The sequence below is a fragment of the Acomys minous genome (genome assembly GCF_964271855.1).
Source record: "Acomys minous genome assembly, chromosome: 20".
Classification (NCBI taxonomy): Eukaryota; Metazoa; Chordata; class Mammalia; order Rodentia; family Muridae; genus Acomys; species Acomys minous.
The window spans coordinates 25,111,846-25,136,359 of NC_140502.1; the positions used below are offsets into that span (position 1 = coordinate 25,111,846).

The 24,514-nt window shown below is 56.2% G+C and overlaps 1 protein-coding gene across 4 annotated transcripts in view; it reads right to left on the bottom strand.

The window, feature by feature from the left end:
* Positions 1-2,833: 2,833 nt before the first annotated feature.
* Positions 2,834-24,514, bottom strand: part of SIPA1L3 (signal induced proliferation associated 1 like 3) — a 216,770-nt gene continuing 195,089 nt past the window's right edge. For 3 of the 4 annotated variants that reach the window (XM_084771145.1, XM_084771146.1, XM_084771147.1), the window contains exons 16-22: positions 23,716-23,940; positions 11,804-11,969; positions 10,182-10,428; positions 8,696-8,839; positions 5,424-5,559; positions 4,420-4,501; positions 2,834-3,006 (exon numbers count right to left, since the gene is read on the bottom strand). In XM_084771145.1, coding sequence (XP_084627271.1) covers positions 2,863-3,006; positions 4,420-4,501; positions 5,424-5,559; positions 8,696-8,839; positions 10,182-10,428; positions 11,804-11,969; positions 23,716-23,940 — 1,144 coding nt within the window. In that variant the 3' untranslated portion in view covers positions 2,834-2,862. The remainder of the gene's footprint in view (positions 3,007-4,419; positions 4,502-5,423; positions 5,560-8,695; positions 8,840-10,181; positions 10,429-11,803; positions 11,970-23,715; positions 23,941-24,514) is intronic. The other variant, XM_084771148.1, reaches the window with a different exon arrangement.

The following is a 24,514-nucleotide window of genomic DNA, read 5'->3' on the forward strand; positions in this document are numbered from 1 at the left end:
GGAGGGGTGTGGCTTGAGCCGGGGGAGGGGTGTGGCTTGGGGGGGGGGGGAAGAGATGTGGCTTGGGCCCGGGGTGTGTGGCTTGGGCGTGTGTGTGTGTGTGTGTGTGTGTGTGTGTGTGTGTGTGTGTGTGTTTTGCCTGAGCCCGGGGAGGGGTGTGGCTTGGGGGCAGGGGCAGGCTTTAAAGGGCAGGCAGGGCCTTCAACAGCAATCTCATGTTTTTGTTTTGGGACAAGATTCCTCTGGCTAGCCCAGGCTGCCCAGGAACTCACTATGTAGCCCAGGCTGGCCTCAAACTCACAGAGATCAGCCTACCTCTGCTGGGATTAAGGGAGGGCGCTATCTTGTTCTGCCTGGCGGTTTCTCCCTCCCGCCCTTCTCAACAACTTAAAACATACCAGAAGAGGGCCCTGGGTCCCATGGGTCTGTGCACAGCTGTGTGCTGCCCTGTGAGTGCTGGGCTCTTAGCCACGTCTAGCCTAGAAGTCTTTCATTTTTTATTTTTTAAGATTTATTTATTTTATTACGTATACAATGTTCTGTCTGCATGTGTGATTGCCCACAAGATCTCATTATAGATGGCTGTGAGCCACCATGTGGTTTCCGGGAATTGAACTCAGGACCTCTGGAAGAGCAGACAGTGCTCTAAACCACTGAGCCATCTCTCCAGCCCCCAAGTCTTTTTTGTTGTTGTTGTTGTTGAGGGAGGCAGGGTCTGCTGTGTAGCCCAGGCTGCCCTTGAGCTCTCAGGGATCCTTGGGGTGCTGAGATCGCAAGTGTGAACCCTAACACCTGGCAAAAGTGAGCCAACCCCTCCCCCTTTCTAGGACAGGGTCTCACCGTGCACCCCTAGCGAGCCTGGAACTCTTACATTGAACAAGCCTAGAATGCACAGAGAACTGTCCATCTTACCTCCCCAGCGCTGGGACTCGGGGCTTGGTTACCATACCCACCGTGGAGACTTGGCTTCTTTTTAACTTCAGCACATTCTACATCCTGGGGGGTCAGATTTCTGTTGTGAGGATTCTGAGGAAAAGTGGACAGAGCTGGTGAGTGTGCGCTGTGCGGCAGCAGTGGAGGAGGAGCCGGCGCTGACTTCCAGGCAGCTGCCTGAGAGAGCACACCAGCCATTTCTATGAAACTGTTTATTTCCTTTGAAACCTCCTGAAACATGCCAGAAATCTCAAGACAGGGAAGATGGGAAGAAAGGGAGAAAAAGACAATAAAGAATGAGAAAAAATCCAAATGGAACAAATCAACATGGGGGGAGGGGAGCTGCTGCTATCTCCAGCCATCAGACAGGACATCAACCTCAAATTAAATAGATCTCTTTTTTTTTTTTGCAGAAATTCTTACAAAAATAATAGAACAAAACCAAAAATTATAATTTACAATTGTCAATGTACATGATTAGGTCCCCAAAATGATTAGAATGATTTGAAGATACGAGGAAGCACATGAAGGAAAGCAATAAAGGGGGGGAGGGGCAGGCTTTAGGGTGGGGTCTGAGAGGAGGAGGAAGCAGGGGCCGGGCCGGAGAACCCTTCAGAAAGGGGACAGGAAAGGGGGACATCACAGTAGTTGGCCAGGGCTGAGGACACTGGGTGGCCTGGTCCATGGTGGGTGGAGGGCATGGCAGGCTGCTCCCTCACAACCCGGGGTTCCCCAGGGCCGGAGGCGGGTGGCAGGGAGCTGTGGGTACATGTCTCTCGAGCCCTGCCCTCCAGCCTGGCCTGTCTGGAGCAGCGTGCCTGTCGAGTGTGGTCTCAGAGCCCTTCCAAGGAGTTTGGAGGTGATGGGTCCTGGGCTGAGGGGCCATCTAGTCATGCCTCTGGGTCCTCACACTGACCCCCAGCCCATGGGGACATGTCTTGACCCTGGGGTTGAGGAATCCACAGACTGTGGCCATTCAAACTTGTTCCGGCACAACTCTACATGAAAAAATAAATATATATATATATATATATATTCTTTTCTGTTTGTTTTCAAAGAAGGGGAAAGGGGGGGATTTGTGTTTCCTGGGTGAGCAGCGTGGATCCACCCTGAGCCGCCCCTTTATTGCCTTTGGAGAATCAGCGTCTCTGGGGGGGGGGCCGTATTGTGAGGGCTCCCCCGGGGGGCACAGTGAGTGTGTCTGGTGGCCGCTTGGGCTGGAGTGTGGCCAGGGAGACTTGTAAAAGGAGGACCAGACAGGAGGTGAAGGCTATGCGCCTCAGCCCTGTGCCCAGGCTCTGCGAGGCCTCTGGAGTGGGACACAACGGCCTAGTTGTGCTCGGGGAGGGGCCCCGTGGCTGGCCAGGTCAGTAGCTCGAGGCAGAGGACTGCCCCCCATGCCCCCCGCGGCTGCTGGAGAGGAGTTGATAGAAAAAGATCGTATAAACAGGTCCTAACTGTACAAACGGGGTTTCTCAAAGGAGTGGATTGGGTGCTTGCCGTTCCTGTCCATTCTGGGGCCCCAGGATAATAATTTAAACTCTACCAAAGTGCTTCTGGCTGCTGTATGGAAGGGGACTCAGAGGCTGGTGTCCATGCCGCCCGGCCCGGAGCCAGCACTGAGGCCAGAGCAGCCCTGGACCATCAGGACGTGGGGGAGAAAGGGCTTGGCTCATTCCAGAGCCCTCATGCAGGGGCCCTGCGGCCACCCCAGCTCCAGGCAGCTGGGTCCCAGGGACAGGGCCTGAGCCAGCGCACAGCCCAGCTAGCTCCTAGTGCAGTGGGTGTGGGGCTACGGCTGGACGCCCTGTCACCCCTGTGACTGGAAGCCCCAGCTAGGGAGGCCAGGCCAGGGTTAGCCCAGGGTTGGCCCAGGGGCTAGCCCAGGGTAGCAGCCCAGGGGCTAGCCCAGGGTAGCAGCCCAGGGGCTCAGAGTCCCTTCTTCTCCCGGCTGAAGAGCTCCGCGAACTTGCGCAGCTGCTCGCTCGCGGCCTGCGACTCCTCCTGCAGGCGTTGGTTGTTCTGCCGCAGGCTGGCCACCTCCGACTGCAGCACCACTTTGTCCTGTTTCTCCTAGGGGGGCAAAGAGGCTGGGTCAGGGCCCACCAGCGGCCAGCGCGCCCCTGGGGTGCACACAGAGCAGGAGCAGCTCCTGAGGCCTGAGAGGCCTGACCGCAAGGGTTCAAATCCCAGCTCCACTTCTCTGAGGGAACCAACCACCCTGGCCTCAGCTCTTGACAGGTGGTTTGGAAAGCCCGAGAGGTTAATTTTATTATTTATTATTATTATTATTATTTTCCCAAGACAGGGTTTCTCTGTGTAGCCTTGGCTGTCCTGGACTCACTCTGTAGACCAGGCTGGCCTCGAACTCACAGCGATCCGCCTGCCTCTGCCTCCCGAGTGCTGGGATTAAAGGTGTGCGCCACCACGCCCGGCTCCTTTTGGATTCTTTTGAGACAGGGTTTCTTGGTGTAGACCAGGCTGGCCTCGAACTCACAGCGATCCGCCAGAGACGGTCAAGGCCAGCCTGAATCACTTCTTACTAAGTTTCTGGATCTGTCTTGCATGCTGGTTAGTAGATAAATATACTATCATTTATGTGACTCAACTTATTTATTCGTGCACGTACGTGTGTGTGTGTGTGTGTGTGTGTGTGTGTGTGTGTGTGTAACGGTGCGTGTGTCTGCAGAGGGTGCCAATGTTCTCCTTTGCCAGTCTTCACCTATCTCTTTGAGGCAGGCTCTCTCTCTGAACCTGTGGCTGTGGTTTTCTCACATAGGCTGGAAGCCAGAAGCCCCTGTGGCCCTCCTGTCTCTGCCCTACTCAGAGCTTGGGTTACAGACATGCGAGACATCTGGCTTAGTACATAGATGCTATGTGGCTTGACTAAAACTCTTTAAAATATAATATATACATATATATTAGATTTATTTTATGTATACAGTGCTCTGTCTGCATGTACACCCACGGGCCAGAAGAGGGCGTCAGATCTCACTATAGATGGCTATGAGCCACCATGTGGTTGCTGGGAATTGAACTCAGGACCTCTGGAAGAGCAGCCAGTGCTCTTAACCTCTGAGCCATCTCTCCAGCCCCTAAAATTCTTAATTTAATTGGCTGCAGACTTTTACTTGCATGAGTGTCCTGTATTCTATACTGCAACATCTACCCGCTTACATTATGATGGCTTAAAGACCTGGTCTCATGTATCCCCGGATGACTGCAGAGTCACTGAGCAGCTGAGGATGGCCCTGACCTTTGACCTCAGTGCTGGGGTTACAAGTAGCATCTACCATCATGCCTGGTTCAGGCAGAGCTAGGAGCTTAGAGCCTTGTGGATGCTACACAGGCACTGTACGGACTGCGCTAGAGGCTGAGCTGCTCATCTTTGCTGTGACCATGCTCCGGGCTTGGGGTGGGGGCTGGGGCTGGGGGCGCAGGTGCCGCCCAGCGCGGGGTGGGGGTAGGCAGGAGGGCAGGCCTCACCTTCTGCAGGTCTGTGTGCAGCTGCCTCAGCATCGCCTCCAGCTGGTACACCTTGCCCGTCAGGTCCAGGGGCGGCTCCTCGCTGGAGAGACAAGGGACGGGGTCAGCCCTGGGGCCTGCCACCTTGGAGGAAGGCTCTTACGAATTGGGACAGACTTGGGGTACAGGCCCACTGGTCTCTGGTGAGCCCAGGGGACGCAGGGCACAGATGAGCCGCTCTATGGGGAAGCTGAGGCAGTACCTTCCCCGAGCACGGACCCCGGCCACCAGTGGATGCAGGTGGAGGAAGCGTTAGGCCAGAGCTGGGTGGGAGCCGCCCTGAAATAAGCCCCGGCCCAGCAGGGGTGTGTGTGTGGCTTTGTGCACTTGTGAGGTACCCATCACTCACTCAACCTATATGTGTGAGTGCTGTGGACTGAGCACCCCCCACCCCCACCCCGCAGCCTAGGAAGCCCACGGTGAGCTGCGGGGTATGGAGGGAGGTGGAGGGGAAAACGCGGGAGTGGGCCCGAGCGCCACCAGTCCCCAAAGCCTTTTGTACCATGGCACATGGCTTCTATAACTACGGAGGTCCACACTTCTGGTGGGAGTCAGGATCTAAGGCCAACTAGGGTGTTAAAAAAAAAAAAAAAAAGAAAAAGAAATCACAGTTTTCCTCAGAACAGGGTTCCAGTGATCACCAAGTGTTGTGCAGGCCTGTGGCACACAGAACCTTGTGAGGAACACACACACACACACACACACACACACACACACACACGCACGCACGCACGCACGCATGCACGCGCGCGCGCGCCCTGTGACTGTCAACACTGTTCAATCTCCTGTAGGCAGCGTGGCCCTTACAGCTCTCGCCTGCCTGGCCGCGAGGGCGCAGCGGGCCTAACAACACCTCTAGCTCTGGGGTGAGGGTGGCTTGCGGCACCCACCCACTCCAGGCCTGAGCACATGTGCTGCCTGCTGAGCGCTGGGGTGATGGGCCCAGTGTCTCCAGGGAGACTTACCTCATGGTGGGGGTGGTTCTCGGAGTCTGTGGGCCCCGTTCCAGGCTCAGGTGGCTGTGCACAGGGCTGTGCGCAGGAGGGATATCTGGGCTCAGGGCTGGGTCATTGAGGGAGAAGAGTGAGACGGCTCTTTGCACTGCCAAGGAGAAAGTGGGGGGTTAACTTCTGGGGGAAGCAGGCAGCCCCCCAGTTCATCGGCTGCCCCATTGGATGCCATGTTTGGCTTTTGCTTGTTGGTTTGGTTTTTGAGACACGGTCTCGCTGTGTAGCCTTGGCTGTCCTGGACTCACTTTGTAGACCAGGCTGGCCTCGAACTCACAAAGATCCGCCTGCCTCTGCCTCCCGAGTGCTGGGATTAAAGGCATGCACCACCACTGCCTGGCTCCATTTCCTTCTTTTTAAAGTTTATTTTTAGTTGTATGTGTACATGTGTGTGGGTGTCTATGGAAGCCGGAAGTGAGGACCAGATTCCCCCGGAGGTGGAGTTACATGTGGATGCTGGGAACCAGGTTCAGGTCCTCTGCAAGAGCAGCAGGTGTTCTGAACAGTAAACCATTTCTCCAGCCCAGACTCTGAAGGCTTTAAACAGGATCTTGCTCAAGCGAAGACTCGAGTGTTTTTCCTGGCTCTCAGCAGCTGAATATCCAAAATTCCCCAGAAAAATCACGAGAACTATTAAGGCTCATACTACACTATGAATATGTCCTACTTATTCTAGGCAGGGGCTCTACCACTGAGCCACACCCCAGCCTCTCACTGGGGGATTCTAGGCAGGGTCTCTACCACTGAGCCACACCCCAGCCCCTCACTGGGGGATTCTAGGCAGGGGCTCCACCACTGAGCGACGCCCCAGCCCATCACTGGGGGATTCTAGGCAGGGGCTCCACCGCTGAGCCACACCCCAGCCCCTCACTGGGGGATTCTAGGCAGGGGCTCTACCGCTGAGCCACGCCCCCAGCCCCTCACTGGGGGATTCTAGGCAGGGGCTCTACCACTGAGCCACACCCCAGCCCCTCACTGGGGGATTCTAGGCAGGGGCTCCACCACTGAGCCACGCCCCAGCCCCTCACTGGGGGATTCTAGGCAGGGGCTCTACCATTGAGCCACGCCCCAGCCCCTCACTGGGGATTCTAGGCAGGGGCTCCACCGCTGAGCCACACCCCAGCCCCTCACTGGGGGATTCTAGGCAGGGGCTCTACTGCTGCTAGTCTCTGTCCTGCAGTGGTTCTAAGCACTGTAACCTAGTACTCACAACTTGAGGGGCAGAGAGAGAGAGTTTACAGATGAGCAACTGAGCCATGTGGGGTTAATGGCTTGTCACTAAGCTCTTCACAGGAAAAGCTGGAGATCACACGTAGGCGGCAGGCTCTGGTCTCCTTGTCAACCCGTTTGGTACTTCCTCTGCTGGGAGCCAGCCAGCTCAGTTCCTATTTTTTTTTTTTTTTTTAGATCTGATCCTGTCCCCACTGCTTGCTCTCTCTCCCAAGTGATGTTTGGCCTGGTGGTGGGTGGTGGGGAGGTCAAGGTAAGTCTGGTGCCCTTGGGGCTACGTGGTACGCTCAGCCACAGAAGTCCTGTTTTAGCTAGGCCCATTCTTGGTTTCCTACCATGGTCCTCTGGATAGAGGTCTGCACAACTACACATGCCATGAGGTGATGGTGTCGAGGTTGGGCCGAGAGGCCGGGCATTCCTGAACTACAAAGAACCTAACGTGGCTGGGCCACTTGTGGTGCCGCGTCCCTGTGATTCCAGCACTGGAGAGGCTGAGGCAGGGGGACCACAAATCTGAGGCCAGGCTGGGCAGTTCTGAGCTTGGCATACTGGCACCTAAAATCCTAGTATCCAGGAAGTAGACAAAGGAAGGAGTTCAAGGCCAGCCTGAGCTACGTGGTGAGTTTGAGACTGGGCTACCAGAGACCCACAGACAGACAGACAGACAGACAGACAAGCAAACACATCCATCAATTGTTCATTCAGCAATGGGGATCAAACCCCGGGTTTTGTAACTGGGGGATGGTGGCGCACGCCTTTAATCCCGCAGAGGCAGGTGAATTGCTGTGAGTTCGAGGCCAGCCTGGTCTACAAAGTGAGTCCCAGATAGCCAAGGCTACACAGAGAAACCCTGTCTGGAAAAACGAAAAGGGGCTGGAGAGATGGCTCAGTGGTTAAGAACATGCATTGTTCTTATGGACGACCCAAGTTCAATTCCCAGCACCCACATTAGGCAGCTTACAACTGCTTTAACTCCAGCTCCGTGAGATGCCCAGACCTGAGGCACATATGTGCACATATACAAACACACATGTACATGTACAGACAAACACACCTATATGTGTAAATAATAATAAACATCTTTTAAAAAGAAAAACAAAAAACTCTTAGAAACCAAAACAAACAAAAAAACCCACAAAACACTCCATCCCCACAAAATAATAACCCCAAAACCAAACCAACTAAACCCCGTCTCAGGGTCTTACACACAGGAGTGTTCTACCACCGCCCCTCCCCCCCCCCCCACTGTACTCGCGGCTCACAGATCCCCAGTCTGTGTGAGGCACAGCCGCCAGCCGGGGCTGGAGGACACAGGTGAGGCTTCCCTGAGGGAGAGTGTGTGTCCTGCTGGCTGAGGTGGGGCTGTGATGGCCGGGGCTCTAACTGTCGTCCCTGACAGCAGAGTGAGGCCCCTGCAAACAGCAAAGCAGTGGGCTACAAGGTCTGTCTGTCTGTCTGTCTATCTTTGTACCTATATATGTATGCATGCATGCATGTATCTATCATCTATCAATGTATCCATGTACGTATGTATGTATCTATCGTCTGTCTATCTATCTATCTATCTATCTATCTATCTATCTATCTATCTATCTACAGGGTCTCTCCACATAACCCTGGCTGGCCTGGAGCTTGCTATGTAGACCAAGCTTGCATGCCTGGGTTTGTTTTGTTCTTTGAGCTGGGTCTCACGTGGCCTTCAGTAGGGCACTGTTTGTGGCGGGCTTGCTCCGGGCCCGTTTCTCACATGTAGCGTCTCTTAGCCCAGGTAGTTGGAGAGGGGACTCCGTCAGGAGAGCAGGCGGTGAGCACCGGAAGAGGTCAGCCTGCTTGGGTGGCACGGTTAGCCAACGACAGCGCAAGGCTTGGCGAGGCTTTAACTTTGCTCTGTGACTCTGGAAGCCACGTTCGAGGCCCAGCAGAGCCACAAGGCCTCCCAGTCATCCTTCCAGAACAGATATCCACTGAGGATCAGGCAAGGGTGCATGGAGGCGCCCTACCTTCGTAGGCCTTGGCAGCATTCACCAGGCTGGACCACTCCAGGCCAGCAGCTGTGTCTGGCAGCGGCATCATCCCGGGGTCAAGCCGCCGCAGGGGCCGTTCTCGTCCGTCAGCCAGCGAGAGCTCCGAGGCTGAGATGGCGGCTGGGTGGGGAAGCGGAGACAGGGAGGCGGCTGAGCATGACAGTGGGGGAGGGGAGGGAATGCAGAGTGTCCGTGTGGGCGGCTCTCTCTATGGGACCAGGGAGGTCTTGCTGAGGCGCCCTTACAGCAAAGCTGTGCAGTGGGAGGTAGGCACCAGGGAGGGACCTGGCAGCTCAGAAGGACCAGAGGTGATGTGGTCACGAGAGCTTTGTTCTTTGACTCCAGGGCCACCGTCCCTCCTCAGGAGGTGTGCAGGCACCGTACACTTCCCAGCACCCTAAATGCCGAGCAGCACCCCATGCAGCTCCACCAGCACACAGCACTGAAGCGACTCACTATTCCTACCAGGAGGGGTATGGAAGGTAGCTAGGAGGAATGGCGGGCTCCTGCCTAAAACCCCAGCACCCAGCACGTGGGAAGCTGAGGCCACAGGGCAGCCAGGGCCACAGGGTCAGACTCTTGTCTCAAACCAAACAACCAACCAAAACCCAAAAACAAAAATAAACATACAAACAAACAAGCAAGCAAATAAAACCAGCCTCCAGGCCAGGCGTGGTGGCGCACGCCTTTAATCCCAGCACTCGGGAGGCAGAGGCAGGGGGATCGCTGTGAGTTTGAGGCCAGCCTGGACTACAAAGCGAGTCCAGGACAGCCAGGGCTACACAGAGAGACCCTGTCTCGAAAAACCAAAACAAACAAAACGAAAACAAAACCAAGACCAGTCTGGTGAGGTCTGCCGGCAGTCCCGAGGTCAGTGAGCACGGTGGGGTGGTGTCCACTGCTTGTGGGGGAGGGGAGACGGGCTCTCAGCATCTATGCATATGCAGTCTTAGACACTTTGCTGCCTTTTCTTTTTCCACTGAGATAGGTCTTGCTAGGATTCTACGCTGGCCTCAAATGCAAGATCCTCCTACCCCCAAGTGCTAGAATCTGAGACACGTGTCACCATGCTGTGCGCTGGTGCCCGACTTACGGTAAACACCTGCTACATGGGATAAAGGTGTGGGCAAGTCTCAGCCGGGAACCCCCCTTGGCACGAGTATTTGGGGGAAGTCAGGTCACTAAGTAAGTGTTCAGAAAACGAGATGTTTAGGCGGGAGCAGGGGGGCTGGTGGAGCACAGGAGCTCGGAGCTGAGGGTGCAAGTACCTGTCCTTGGGGAGGCTGACTCCCTCTGGTCTCAGGTGACCCAGTGTTGGGCCAGCAGTATTTGCTCCCTGAGGTCCCCCGGAGCACCTGTGTACCTTTCCCTCCCTCACAAGACCTGCCACAGGTGACCACCAGGTGCCTTCTAACTGTGGTGTGTACCCCCCCTCCCCGAACCTTTCGATGCCCAGGCTCACATTTCTTCTCTGAGAAGCCATTGCCAGTGGCTGGGCCGGTGCTGGGTGTCCCGCTGGGTGGGTGGGGGTGCTGGTGCTGGCGGCGGGCGGGCAGCGTGCTGGAGGGGAAAGTGCCAGTGCTGGTGAAGAGCAGACCGCTGGGCGGGCCGGGCTCCAGGCTGGCGGGGTTGGCATAGCTGGGCTCCCGGCGCCCGCTGCACAGGCTCTCATCTGACAGTGTCCGCTGCAGGCTCTTCTGTGGGGACTGCTGTCAGGACAGGGTGGGGTTGGCTCGCTGGGGTGGTGGTTTCTGTCCTCAGGGGCTTCTAGACAAGTTCCTACCCACGCAGCAGCGTCCACGGCTTCCTCTCCCCACCCCTGACCTGCGGCCCATGGCTTCTGATCCTAGCCTCCAACCGTAGCCTTATAAAAGCACTTTGTTGCCTGGTGTGGTGGCGCACGCCTTTAATCCCAGCACTCAGGAGGCAGAGGCAGGTGGATTGCTCTGAGTTTGAGGCCAGCCTGGTCTACAAAGTGAGACCAGGACAGCCAAGGCTACACAGAGAGACCCTGTCTCGAAAAACCAAAAAAGAAAAAAAAAGATATAATAAATATATATAAATGAAATAAAAAATAAAAAAAAATAAAAGCACTTCGTCACTGAGTTAAACATGCCCTTTCTTTTCAGGTATGGTCTCAGCTAGTCCTGTAACTCAGGCCCGCCTGGAACATGCGATCCTTCTGCCTCAGTCTCCTGACAGGTGAGACTGTAGGTGTGTGCCACAGTGGCCAGCGAGGTGCTGCCTTGGTCAGCATAGACTGCCTGCCTGACAATGAGGGAACACTGCAGCCTCACTGTCTCGGGGGTGAGAGGCTGGGATGCTCCTGGGAGCCCACCCTGCTTTTGGCTGACGAACTCTGAACAGTTGGGCCGGACCACTTTCCCCTTGGGCTCTGGGAGAAAGACATGGGATCCAGGGTCTCTCTGGGGACCTTCCCTAGCTGGCTAAGACCTAGTTTGTCCCTGATTAACAAGAGATGCCCCCACTTGCACACCCTGGCAGGGCCAGTGGACCTCGAAGGCTGAGGACCTGGCAGAAAGCACCACCCCTCCTGAACTTGCTCTAGGCCGCCGGTCACACACCCCCGTGTCCCCCTGAACTGTCTAGGCCCCCGGCCATGCATCCCCGTGTCCCCCCTGAACTGTCTAGGCCCCCGGCCATGCATCCCCGTGTCCCCCCTGAACTGTCTAGGCCCCCGGCCATGCATCCCCGTGTCCCCCCTGAACTGTCTAGGCCCCCGGCCACACCCCCCGTGTCCCCCCTGAACTGTCTAGGCCCCCGGCCACACCCCCCGTGTCCCCCCTGAACTGTCTAGGCCCCCGGCCACACCCCCCGTGTCCCCCCTGAACTGTCTAGGCCCCCGGCCACACCCCCCGTGTCCCCCCTGAACTGTCTAGGCCCCCGGCCACGCATCCCCGTGTCCCCCCTGAACTGTCTGGGCCCCCGGCCACGCACCCCCGTGTCCCCCCTGAACTGTCTAGGCCCCCGGCCACGCACCCCCGTGTCCCCCCTGAACTGTCTAGGCCCCCGGCCACACCCCCCCGTGTCCCCCCTGAACTGTCTAGGCCCCCGGCCACGCACCCCCGTGTCCCGCTCCTGCTCTGGCCCCACGTTGTCCATGATGATGAGTTTCTTCAGGTCGTCCTCGATGGTTGACTTGTAGTTCTTCCGTGGGGACCGGAGGTCTCGCAGGGACGCCCTCAACCGTGGCTGACCAAAGACGTTCTTTGCGTTGGTGTCCACCGGCCTGGAAGGAGAACACTAGAGTCAGAGAGCCCTGAGCTGCTTCCCGGGGCAGTCGGGACTGGAGAAGGGCAGCCGCCACCACGAGTGACTGTGCCTCCTCCATGTCACCTGGCACTGGCTGTCTGTGCTGAGAACCTGCTGGGACGGGGCCTAGCTCCAAGGGCCGCGGTACAGCGGGCAGAGACTGCAGGAGGGGACGGACTCTAGGAAGGTGACCAGAAGGGACCCTAGGGGTGAGACTGACCCATGCTTTGAAACAAATAGGGCTAGGTAGGTAGAGGGGTGAAGACTGGAGGTGCTCTGCTGCGTGGGAGCAAGGGAGAAATCCCCCGGAAGATTCCAGGTCAAAGAGGCTGGGGGAGGGAAGGGAGGCCTGGGAGGAGCCCGGGCCAGACCTGTGTGAGCCACAGAGCCACAGTAAGGACTGTGGACTGTGTCTGAGGAGCCCCGGCTGACGGGCCAGGCTCAGGACCTGGTGTTTATGTCGGCAGGAGGGCTGGGTGGCGGGGCTCGTGGGAGGTGGGGCAGGCCGGGCGGAGAATGCCCTCCCCTCTGCTTTAGGAACTCTGGGGTAGGTCGGGTGGGGGGCTCCTGGTGTGTCACATGGGATAACAACGCCCCATACCACAGGGTCCTGACGCCCGACGGCTGCCACCCTCCGTTTGCCCCCCCGCCTGGCCCCCCCCCCAATCCGGAGGGCAGATGGGAAGGGAGCTTTCCTCCTTGCTCTTTTCTGTAGCTTTCCAGAACACAGAGTCAGGCTACCTCTGGGGCCACAGTGGACTGGGGTAGGAAAAGGAATCCTAGGAAAGTGTCACGACCCCTCCTGCGGAGTCTGTGTGACAAACGTTACCACAGAACCAGAGGCTACGGCCCCTGCCTAAGGGAGAGCCTCCCAGAAGCGGGGTCTGATGTTCTTAACAAGAGTAACTAATGACAGCCGCCCTCCTTTTTATCTCTTACTCATTGTTTGGAAACTTTTTGCCTTTGTTTTACTTTCTTATCAAGAACTTTTCAGACGTAACTGTGTTACTAGGTGACCCTTAACTTAAAACTTAAAACAGCCAAGGGTCATTCAGTCAAGTTTACCACTAAGTTCTGCTCCACTTGTTAACAAAAACATGACTAAAAATTAATCATAGCTCACATTATGACTTACAAATAAAGTGAGTAAACTCCACATAGTGGCAAGAGAGCTTTAAAAAAAACTGTCTTGACACACAGATGTTTGATATGAGAGAACGTTGACTTTTGATAAAGAGGACACATACATACTGATACCAGAGTCAGTCCCCCGAGACAGGGTCTCTCTGTGTAGCCCTGGCTGTCCTAGACTCGCTTTATAGACCAAGTTGTCCTCGAACTCACAGCGATCCGCCTGCCTCTGCCTCCCGAGTGCTGGGATTAAAGGCGTGTGCCGCCAACGGCTACTGATACCAATCTAATGACTTATGAATGACTGTTCAAGATTGATGACAACATTATTACACTACATCCTGTATTTTAAATTGTATATATATATATATATATATATAAAAAAGTAACCACACACACAAAAAATTCCTTCAAAATGTGTATAAAATACACTCAGACTCAAACATCCCGTAAGTTGGTCCGTTTGTCACTAGCCTATCTTTTGCCCTTTAAACATCCCCGTCCCCAAGGACCTATACCCAACTAGGTCGGTCCATGACAGGAAAGAGCAGGCTAGTGCTGTGCATCAGCCCTGCTTGTTCCTGCTGTGGGTCTCAGGCAAGTCCCACCGTGTCTGTGGCGGCTTGAATGGTGGTGGCCCCCCCGGGAGGCCCCTCTGTCCTCTGGATACTTGGTCCTTAGCTGGTGGAACTGTTTGGCAAGGAGGAGGTGGTGTGTCGCTGGGGTAGCTTTGGGGTTCCACAGGACTCTTGGTTCTCAGTGTCTCTGTCTCTGCCTCATGGTTGTGCCCCAAGACGTTAGCTCTCACCTACTGCTCCAGAGCCTGGCCGCCTGCTACCTGCTGCCGTCATGTGCCTCGCCATGATGGTCGTGGCTCTAACCCTCTGAGACTATAAGCCCAAAATACACACTCTCTTTCTGTTTTTGGTTTTTTGAGACAGGGTTTCTCTGTGTAGCCTTGGGTGTCCTGGACTCACTCTGAAGACAAGGCTGGCCTCGAGCTCATAGAGATCCGGCTGTCTCTGACACACTTTCTTTTCTAAGTTGCCTTGGTCATGGTCTCTTCACAGCAATAGAAAAGTGACCAAGACAGTGTCCCATAGATGGAAAACGCCTCAGAGTATCGCTATGGGATCTGCGGCCAAGCACCTGGCCGGCCTCTGACAAAAGCAGATGTTTGAGCTGGAGGCTCATGCGGCTCCCAGCTCTCTCCAGACCAGCCTGCTCCCCCGTGGCTCCTTGCTTTCTACTCAGAAGCCCCAAGGGCCAGCGTGGCTTGCCAGCCTCCTCTTGCCTCTGTCTGTGGCCTGACTCCCAGCCTAGGACTGACAGCCTGTTGACCTGAGCCCTCGCCACTCCTAAGGAGAAACCAAGGCAGCAGCAAAGCCCTTCCGAGACGCTGCCTTGCACTGGGGCTCTGGAACTGCGCGGCACGGGCTGCGCGTGTGGCTCAGCTGGCAGAGTGTTTGTTCGGCGTGCACTGAGCCCGGAGTCCCATTAGATTCACCATGCGCCTAAAGTCCAGATGTGGCCACACACATCTGCACAACTACCGCGTGGGAGGTGGAGTCAAGAATCAGGAGTTCAAGGTGCTTTTTCCTACTACTGAGTCTGCGGCCGGCCTGGGCTACGGAGGATCCTGTCTGAAGGTAAAAAGCAAACCAAGTGAAGGGCTGCAGAGGACTCAGTGCTTGCTGGTCTCCAGAGGACACAGTGTGGTTCCCAAGACCTACGGGGGGGGGGGCTCACAGCCGATTATCCCTCCAGCTCCAGGGGAGTCAATGCCCTCTTGTGGACTGTACACACGTCCACACAAGTCTACAACACATGTCCACACACGTCCACACACAAACATGTGTACAGATATGTACACACATGCACACACAAACATGTGCACACACGTGCACACGCATTTGCACCCCAAACAGACAAACAAAAACCAAGAAAGCCACTCCCAGGTACATAGACTTGTATTTTTGGTTTTTTTTTTTTTGAGACAGTGTCTCTCTCTGTAGCCCTGGATATTCTGGAACTTGCTATGTAGTGATGCTGGCCTTCAACTTATAGGGACCCAGTTTCCTCTGTCCAGAGTACCGGGATTAAAGACACACCACCATACCTAACTTATTTTGAATTTTAAGTTTTACTTTATGTGTGTGTGTGTGTGTTCTGCCTGCATGTATATCTGTGTGCTATACTGTGTGTCTGGTACCCACGGAGGACAGAAGAGTGTGGCGACCCCCCCCTCCCCCCGGAACAGCAGCCAGTGCTCTCAGCCACTGAGCCATCTCCTCAGCTCTTATTGTAAACTCTTAACTAATCAGCTAACGTCTTCGTGATGATTGGATCCAACCCAGGGCCTCATGCATGCTAGGCCAGCACTCTGTTACCCACATACGCCTCAGCTCCCCCTCCCTCCCTTTTCTTTGTTCTTCGGTTTGGCTTTTTTGAGAGAGGGTCTTGCTATGTGGCTCACGCTGGCCTCTTGCCCCAGCCTCCAGGGTCACCACACCCAACTTCTGTCATGTTTACAGACGGACGGACCTAACATTGCCATGACGTGTGAAACGTGCCCATGTTGGATTCAGAAACTCTACTTTGCTTACAGAACACGGTTTCTGGGGAGTATGGGGGCGAATGGTCCCCTGTTGGGAGCAGGAGCCCCATTCCAGGGTGGGAAGGTGGGGCTCTCCTGTCTGTCAGGGTGACAACCTTCGCAAGCAGCCCAAAGCAGGCTGGCACCTGGCTGTCCCCATTTGTTACGGAGAAAGAAAAGCGTCTCTGAGCCCAGAAAAGAAGGCAGATGTGGCAGGCTGCAGGAGGCTCTGAAGTCTGCGCTCTCTTTCTGTTTCTCAGGCGCCGCCCTTGCGATTTTAACAAAGGCAGGCGGAGAGGGGAGCGGTTTTCTTGTCCTGGCTAAATCCACCTGCGGGCCAAGGGCATACTGTCTCTGTCCCTCGCACGAAAGGGACTCTCTGGGCAAACTGAGCAGGAAACAGGCAGAAGGATGGATGCACTCCCCACACAAATGCTCTTCTGGGGTGGCTGGCAGGCCTCCCCTCCCCCACCATGGAGTTCTGGCTTTCCCCAAGATCCTCCATGCAGGTAGGTTCCTCTGCTTTGGTGAGGAGCAAGGTCTGCTCAGAACAGCATCCACAGGGAAAGCGTCGCCCAGCCTCCTCCTCTGCAGAGACTGTACGAAGACCCATGGAAGACACTGAAATGGGCACTCTAGCCACCCTGGAAGTTCTGCTTCAGGGAATGTCTCACCCAGAAAGGCCTGCAGGGACACATGACACAAAGTGTGCCTGCAGTTAACGCAGGGTACAGATTCTGTGTAGCGGGGCTAGAGGCCAGCTCAGTGGCAAAGTCCTTGCCTAGCATGGACTTAAAAAACAAACTCCCCCTTTTGTGATGCTGAGAATGGAACCTGCATTACCACTGAGCCACACCCCAGCCCCTCACTGGGGGATTCTAGGCAGGGGTTCTACCACTGAGCCACACCCCAGCCCCTCACTGGGGGATTCTAGGCAGGGGCTCTACCACTGAGCCACACCCCAGCCCCTCACTGGGGGATTCTAGGCAGGGGTTCTACCACTGAGCCACACCCCAGCCCCTCACTGGGGGATTCTAGGCAGGGGCTCTACCACTGAGCCACACCCCAGCCCCTCACTGGGGGATTCTAGGCAGGGGTTCTACCACTGAGCCACACCCCAGCCCCTCACTGGGGGATTCTAGGCAGGGGCTCTACCACTGAGCCACACCCCAGCCGCTCACTGGGGGATTCTAGGCAGGGGCTCTACCACTGAGCCACACCCCAGCCCCTCACTGGGGGATTCTAGGCAGGGGTTCTACCACTGAGCCACACCCCAGCCCCTCACTGGGGGATTCTAGGCAGGGGCTCTACCACTGAGCCACACCCCAGCCCCTCACTGGGGGATTCTAGGCAGGGGTTCTACCACTGAGCCACACCCCAGCCCCTCACTGGGGGATTCTAGGCAGGGGCTCTACCACTGAGCCACACCCCAGCCCCTCACTGGGGGATTCTAGGCAGGGGCTCTACCACTGAGCCACACCCCCAGCCCCTCACTGGGGGATTCTAGGCAGGGGCTCTACCACTGAGCCACACCCCAGCCCCTCACTGGGGGATTCTAGGCAGGGGCTCTACCACTGAGCCACACCCCAGCCCCTCACTGGGGGATTCTAGGCAGGGGCTCTACCACTGAGCCACGCCCCCAGCCCCTCACTGGGGGATTCTAGGCAGGGGCTCTACCACTGAGCCACGCCCCCAGCCCCTCACTGGGGGATTCTAGGCAGGGGCTCTACCACTGAGCCACGCCCCCAGCCCCTCACTGGGGGATTCTAGGCAGGGGCTCTACCACTGAGCCACACCCCCAGCCCCTCACTGGGGGATTCTAGGCTGACCATTGAGCTCCATCCTAAAATGCCAGTTCCCTCGAAGTTGGCTTCAACACATCTTTTCTTCTTTGTCTCGCTCCCTAGTCTCTACGGTTGTCCAAATCTAGTGACCATAGGGCTGGTGGCTGTCAACTATTCCACTCCATGACTCTTAAGCACAAGGCCACTTCTGTGCCCTACTGTAGAGGCATTGGCAAAAGACGCCCAGGTGTATCTGGTAACTGTGTTGCTACATATCAAAAACAGCATGGAGCCGCAGACGGTGCACACTCCCATAACTGAGGCATTCGAGTGGCTGAGACAGGGGGACTGAGAGTTCAAGGTTACCCAGTACAGTGACAGTTTCAAATGACAGCAATGGAAGACTAAAAAAAAAAAAAAGAAAGAAAAAAAAAGAAAAAAAAAGGGGGTTGCTGAAGAGATGGCTCAGTGAAGAGCACTTGCTGCCCCCCCCTGACCTGAGAGGACCCAGGTGTGCTTTCCAGACACACACACACACACACACACACACACACAGTGGCTCACAACCACCTGTCCTTCTGACTTCTGCAGGCACCAGGCATGCAAGTGGTGCACATACACAAAAATGCGGCCAAACGCTCACACACATAAATTTTAAAAAAGGAAGGGTGTGGAGTGAGGGAACGCTCACATGATCACGTGACAGGTCACATTCAGCATGTGTCTGGAAGGACTTGAAGAAATCAAACAAAGCAGGGCGTGGTGGCGCACGCCTTTAATCTCAGCACTCCGGAGGCAGAGGCAGGTGGATCGCTGTGAGTTTGAGGCCAGCCTGGTCTACAAAGCGAGTCCGGGACAGCCAAGGCTACACAGAGAAACCCTATCTCGAAAAACAAACAAACAAACCAAACAGGGATGGGACTGGAGAGATGGCTCAGAGGTTAAGAGCACTGGCTGCTCTTCCAGAGGTCCTGAGTTCAATTCCCAGCAACCACATGGTGGCTCACAACCATCTATAGTGAGATCTGGCGCCCTCTTCTGGCCTGCAGGTGTACATGCAGGCAGAGCACTGTACATAATAACTAAATCTTAAAAAAAGAAAAAATCAAACGGGCTGCTTTTATGATGGGGGTTGTGGAGAAGGAGAGCCCCTTACTGCTGGGTGTGGGTGTGCGTGTGCATCTGATCTGTCACCCGACACTTAGGTGGAAGAAGCAGTGGCAGGGGTTCAAGGCCCTCTTCAGCTGCACACCGAATTCCAGGCCATCTTGGGCTGCGTGAGCTCCAGCCTCGGTGGGTAGAGCGGCTTGCTAGGAAAGACCCGCAGCCTGAGCTTCCCCCTTGCAGTCCACAGCGGAATCGAGGACTTACTCCGCTGTCCTTCTACCTCCACAGCCTGCTGTGGTACGCATGTGCCCACACAGTCCAACAACAACAACAACAACAACAACAACAACAACAACAACAAGGAAACCGAACAACCCCTTCAAGTAAAACAAACAACAACAAAAACAAAACCTCAAACATTCTGCAGTATTTAATTTAATTTTCTACCTTTTGTATTTTATATTTATTTTTCTTTAAAAAAATTGTGTGGTTCTTTTGTTTGTTTTGTTTTTGTTTTTGGAGTCAGGGTCTCTCTGTGTAGCCTTGACTGTTCAAGACTCGCTTTGTAGACCAGGGTGGTCTCGAACTGTCAACGATCTGCTTGCCTCTGCCTCCCAAGTGCTGAGATTAAAGGCGTGCACCGCCACGTCCAACTCTTTGTGTATTTTTATGCACTCTATTTGCCATGTACACCTCCAGACCAGAAGAGGGCGCCAGATCTCATTATAGATGGTTGTTTTTTTTTAAAAAGATTTATTATTTATTTATTATCATGTATACAGTGTTCTACCTGCATGTACACCTGCAGGCCAGAAGAGGGCACCAGATCTCACTATACATGGCTGTGAGCCACCATGTGGCTGCTGGGAATTGAACTCAGGACCTCTGTGAAAGCAGGCAGTGAATGCTCTTAGCCACTGAACCATCTCTCTAGCTTTGTACGAGTGGAGGAAAACACCGTGCTCAAGGCTCTGTCTGTCTATTGCTCCTCGCCATAACTGCGCTCTGCCCACGCTGTCTAAACTCAGATTTTGCCGAGCTGTGGCTTAATTCCATCAGAAGAACCACCACAAAGGAAGCTCTGGGGTTGGAGGGCGGCCCTTCTGGAAGCCTCCGGTTAGCTTCCCAGCACCCACAGGGAGGCTCACAAACTACAGAGTGAGTACAGCCTGTGGCTACAGTTCCAGGGGTTCTGACACCCTTTTCGGACTCTACAAGTGCTGCACGCACGTGGTGCAAACATACATGCTGGCAAAATACTTGTACACGTTAACATCATAATAATCCTAAAGACCGAGAAACAGAAGAAAAGGAAAGCCGTGTGGACAGGACCCCAGCAGTGGCAGCGGCTTCCTGTGACGGCCCGGGTGGATGTGCGGGCAAGCAATGAGTCAGGTGTGGCTGTGTGCCATCCCAGCCGACGTGGCGCTCTGGCCTCCAAACGGGGTGGTTCCCTGGGGGCCAGGTTAATTAAGCTAATTAGTATGGCTGTCAGCCCAGCAGGGCTGAGGGTTCTGCCAACATGGCTGGCAGAGGCCAGTGGGGAAAAGGCAGGGACACACTTGCTATATGTGGGTAATTGGTGCCTAAGGAGAGACTCCTGTGCTCTTTTCTTGGCGGCACTGAGATGGAGCTGGGGGCCCCTGAGACCGAGGAAGAAGGGAGCCTGGAAGCAACAGTTGCCCACTGGAAGCCAGCATCCCTCGTACCGCTTCTGTGGCGGAAGCACTACTGTCTTCCATGCTGGGGAAACTGAGGCATGCCAGCATGCAGGCCCCGGGGCTGTGGCTGAGCGCTGTGTGTGTGTGCATTCCTCAGGCGATCATGAGGAGTGGGTTCGGGCAGCATTTTCACTTCCCTGGCGAGGGCACTGATAGTCTAGGAGGTGAAAACAAATTTGGTGTGGAGCTTGGACGCAAATTTAAGTCGTCCGGCCCATGGGCTTACATTCGCACCTGCAGCTGCAGGTGGCGGTTGTGGGACACCTGGCACCTCTGAGTACTGCTCTCTCTCCCAGGTTCCGTGTGGGTGGGTCATTCATCTTCCCGGATGTGGATGCTCGTGCCTGCATCCTCAGAGAAGATCCATGGCTAGTACACTTACTGACCAAGCTACCCCAGCGTGTGCCAGCCAGGTCACAAATGTCCCATGCCCAAGGCAGTGGCGCCTGTCTGACGGTGGGAGAAATGCAAAGTAGAACAGAGTTGAAGAGACACCCGACAGTGGGGAAGGCCTGCCTGAGGGGGTGGCCTTAGCCAGAGACTCTCTGGAAGGGGACTGTCCCAGGCCTTGGGGAGGGGCTGTGCAAAGGTCCTGCGGTGGGGCTGGCACGCTCGGGTCAGTGTAGCTGGAGCAGAGGGAAGCGTAGAGGGATGACCCAGATCAGACAGGAGTCTGTGCGAGGAATGTGGCACACAGCGCTCGGAACGGAACCTCCCACGTTAACCCTGGGGTGTGGGGGGCCGGGTGGCAGGAGACTGTAAGACAGAGAGCAAATGACCAGGTTCTAGTTTTCAGAGTCCCCTCTGGCTGTCAGTGAGCCATGTGAACTGGATTCTCAGAGCCTGCTGACACCTCCAGGGACCCTGCTCTGTCTCCTGCGCCTCCCCCCCCTCAAGCTCTGTGTCACCCACAGATTTAAACAGCCCCATCTAGGTCAGGAGGGAGGTGCTGATGGGGGAATGCAGAAACTCCTCACCAACAGAGCAGGACACTTGGCTGCATGGGTCAAGGCCACCTCCTTCCGCATGCAACCCTGAGCTCAGTGACCTTGTCTGCTGGGTGGGGAGGATGTTGTGTCCTCACCTCATTTGAGCCTTCAGTGATGAATGCGCTTAGGAAAGGCCAGAGAGGCGGGAAAGGTGCTTGTGGCCAAACTGGAGGACCTAAGTTTGGCCCGTGGGAGGCACACAGAGGGAGGAGAGCACTGCCCTCTGGAAGGTGACTGCTGACTTGCACATGTGCACCTCTCCTCAGTTAATGATGAAACAAAGCCTATCAGTAATCTTTACCTGTGAAAAAGAACTCAGAACTGAGCCTCGCATCTGGAAAGGACACAATGAGTGTACTTACTGCACACTGGTTGTCATATTCTCCAGTGAAAAGCTAGAAGCTCTTTACCACTGAGCCACACCCCCAGCCCCTCACTGGGGGACTCTAGGCAGGGGCTCTACCCCTGAGCCACACCCCCAGCCCCTCACTGGGGGACTCTAGGCAGGGGCTTTACCACTGAGCCACACCCCAGCCCCTCACTGGGGGATTCTAGGCAGGGGCTCTACCACTGAGCCACACCCCAGCCCCTCACTGGGGGATTCTAGGCAGGGGCTCTACCACTGAGCCACACCCCAGCCCCTCACTGGGGGATTCTAGGCAGGGACTCTACCACTGAGCCACACCCCCAGCCCCTCACTGGGGGATTCTAGGCAGGGGCTCTACCCCTGAGCCACACCCCAGCCCCTCACTGGGGGATTCTAGGCAGGGGCTCTACCACTGAGCCACACCCCAGCCCCTCACTGGGGGATTCTAGGCAGGGGCTCTACCACTGAGCCACGCCCCCAGCCCCTCACTGGGGGATTCTAGGCAGGGGCTCTACCACTGAGCCACACCCCCACCCCCTCACTGGGGGTTCTAGGCAGGGGCTCTACCACTGAGCCACGCCCCCACCCCCTCACTGGGGGTTCTAGGCAGGGGCTCTACCACTGAGCCACACTCCCAGCCCCTCACTGGGGGATTCTAGGCAGGGGCTCTACCACTGAGCCACACCCCAGCCCCTCACTGAGGGATTCTAGGCAGGGGCTCTACCACTGAGCCACACCCCAGCCCCTCACTGGGGGATTCTAGGCAGGGGCTCTACCACTGAGCCACACCCCCAGCCCCTCACTGGGGGATTCTAGGCAGGGGCTCTACCCCTGAGCCACACCCCAGCCCCTCACTGGGGGATTCTAGGCAGGGGCTCTACCACTGAGCTACACCCCAGCCCCTCACTGGGGGATTCTAGGCAGGGGCTCTACCACTGAGCCACACCCCAGCCCCTCACTGGGGGATTCTAGGCAGGGGCTCTACCACTGAGCCACGCCCCCAGCCCCTCACTGGGGGATTCTAGGCAGGGGCTCTACCACTGAGCCACGCCCCAGCCCCTCACTGGGGGATTCTAGGCAGGGGCTCTACCACTGAGCCACACCCCAGCCCCTCACTGGGGGATTCTAGGCGGGGGCTCTACCACTGAGCCACACCCCAGCCCCTCACTGGGGGATTCTAGGCGGGGGCTCTACCACTGAGCCACACCCCAGCCCCTCACTGGGGGATTCTAGGCGGGGGCTCTACCACTGAGCCACACCCCAGCCCCTCACTGGGGGATTCTAGGCAGGGGCTCTACCACTGAGCCACACCCCAGCCCCTCACTGGGGGATTCTAGGCAGGGGCTGTACTGAGCTCTGCCCTGGTATCGAAGCCCTTTCTTAACTGCAGAACCCACTTCCTCCACTTTTCACTCTATATGGAGATGGAGAGCTGGCTCCGCAGTTAAAAGTGCTCGCTACAGAATCGTGAGGACCAGAGTTCAGATCCCGGCCCCTATGTAACAAGGTAGGCATCTGCCATCCCTGCCACCCCAGCTCTGAGGAGGATTGCAGGATCTTGCTGGGTTCTAGCCTAACAGAGAATCCGGGAGACCATGGTCCAGGAAGAGGCCCTGCCTCAAAGCAGTAGGCAGAGAGGGACAGAGAAGGATGCCCGACGCATTTTTTTGGCTTTCACACACACGTTACACAAACTCACGTACTAATAAACAGATAAATTAAAAAGTGAGCGAGCAAGCAAACAGCCAAGGAGCGCTACATGAGCCCGAACCCATGTAAAAAGTTGGAATGTTGGGGCGCCCACCTACACTCCCAGCATGCCCCCCCCAGCGATGGGAGGCAGAGACAGGAGTGCTGAGGTCACACCTGCACGCTGCTACACTCCATCCCAGCGTCGTGTTTACCACGCCTACGGTCTGTCATCCCAGCTGAGCGTCAGCTCCCTAAGAGCAAGGCTCTCTGTGGCCGTCTTGCTCACAGTTGTAAACCCAGGGTGTGGGGCAGCACGGCGGCGGCGAGGGCACTTACTTCTTAGCGTCGGTGAAGGGGAGCGGCCGTGGTGGGGGCTCGTCCGTCCTCTTCCACCCGGCCGGGTGCTTGCTGTGCGCCGCGGACTGCTTGGAGAAGAAGGACTTGGGCACGGACGTGGAGAGCTGGAAGGGGCCGCACTGGGCCAGCTGGGGCGGCCGGGCGGCCTCTGCGCTGGCTGTTTTGTAAACCTGAGTCGGGTAGCCAGCCCTGGAGCCCATGTCGCTGCAAAAGCAAAGATGCAGAAGCAAGTCACTCAAGAGACACGCAGACGCATGGCAGCCGCAGCCGCGGCCGCAGCAGCGAATGCCAGCGACGGTCAGCAAGGTGCTCGGGAGTTAAGGGCGGTTTTGGCCAGCCTGGTCTGCGCGAGAGGCTGGTGTGCAAGGGGGAAGGGCTGGGGCGTGGCTCTGTGGGCCAGGCACTTGCACCAGAGAGAGGAGCAGGCATGGAAATGCTGGCGGGTGTGGAGGCCTGCCTGTAACCCTAGCAGGACGGGGTACCCCAGTGGGCTGGCGGGCTTAGCTGAAGCAGCCACCTCTGGGTTTGAGGCCTCTGTCCATACACTGCAGAGTGACCGACAGACACCTGGCGTCAAGTCAGCCTTTGGCCTCTGCACGCACACGCGCATGCATGCACGCCGCGTGAACACGAGTGCGCAGGAGGAGGGTAGAGGAAGAAGAGGATCCCAGTGGTACTGAAGAGTGGAAAGTGTCCGCATGGACCCAATGCCACCCTGACATCTCTGTGGCACACTTAACGGTCACCCTTGCTTATAATCTGGGGTTTTTTGTTTTTG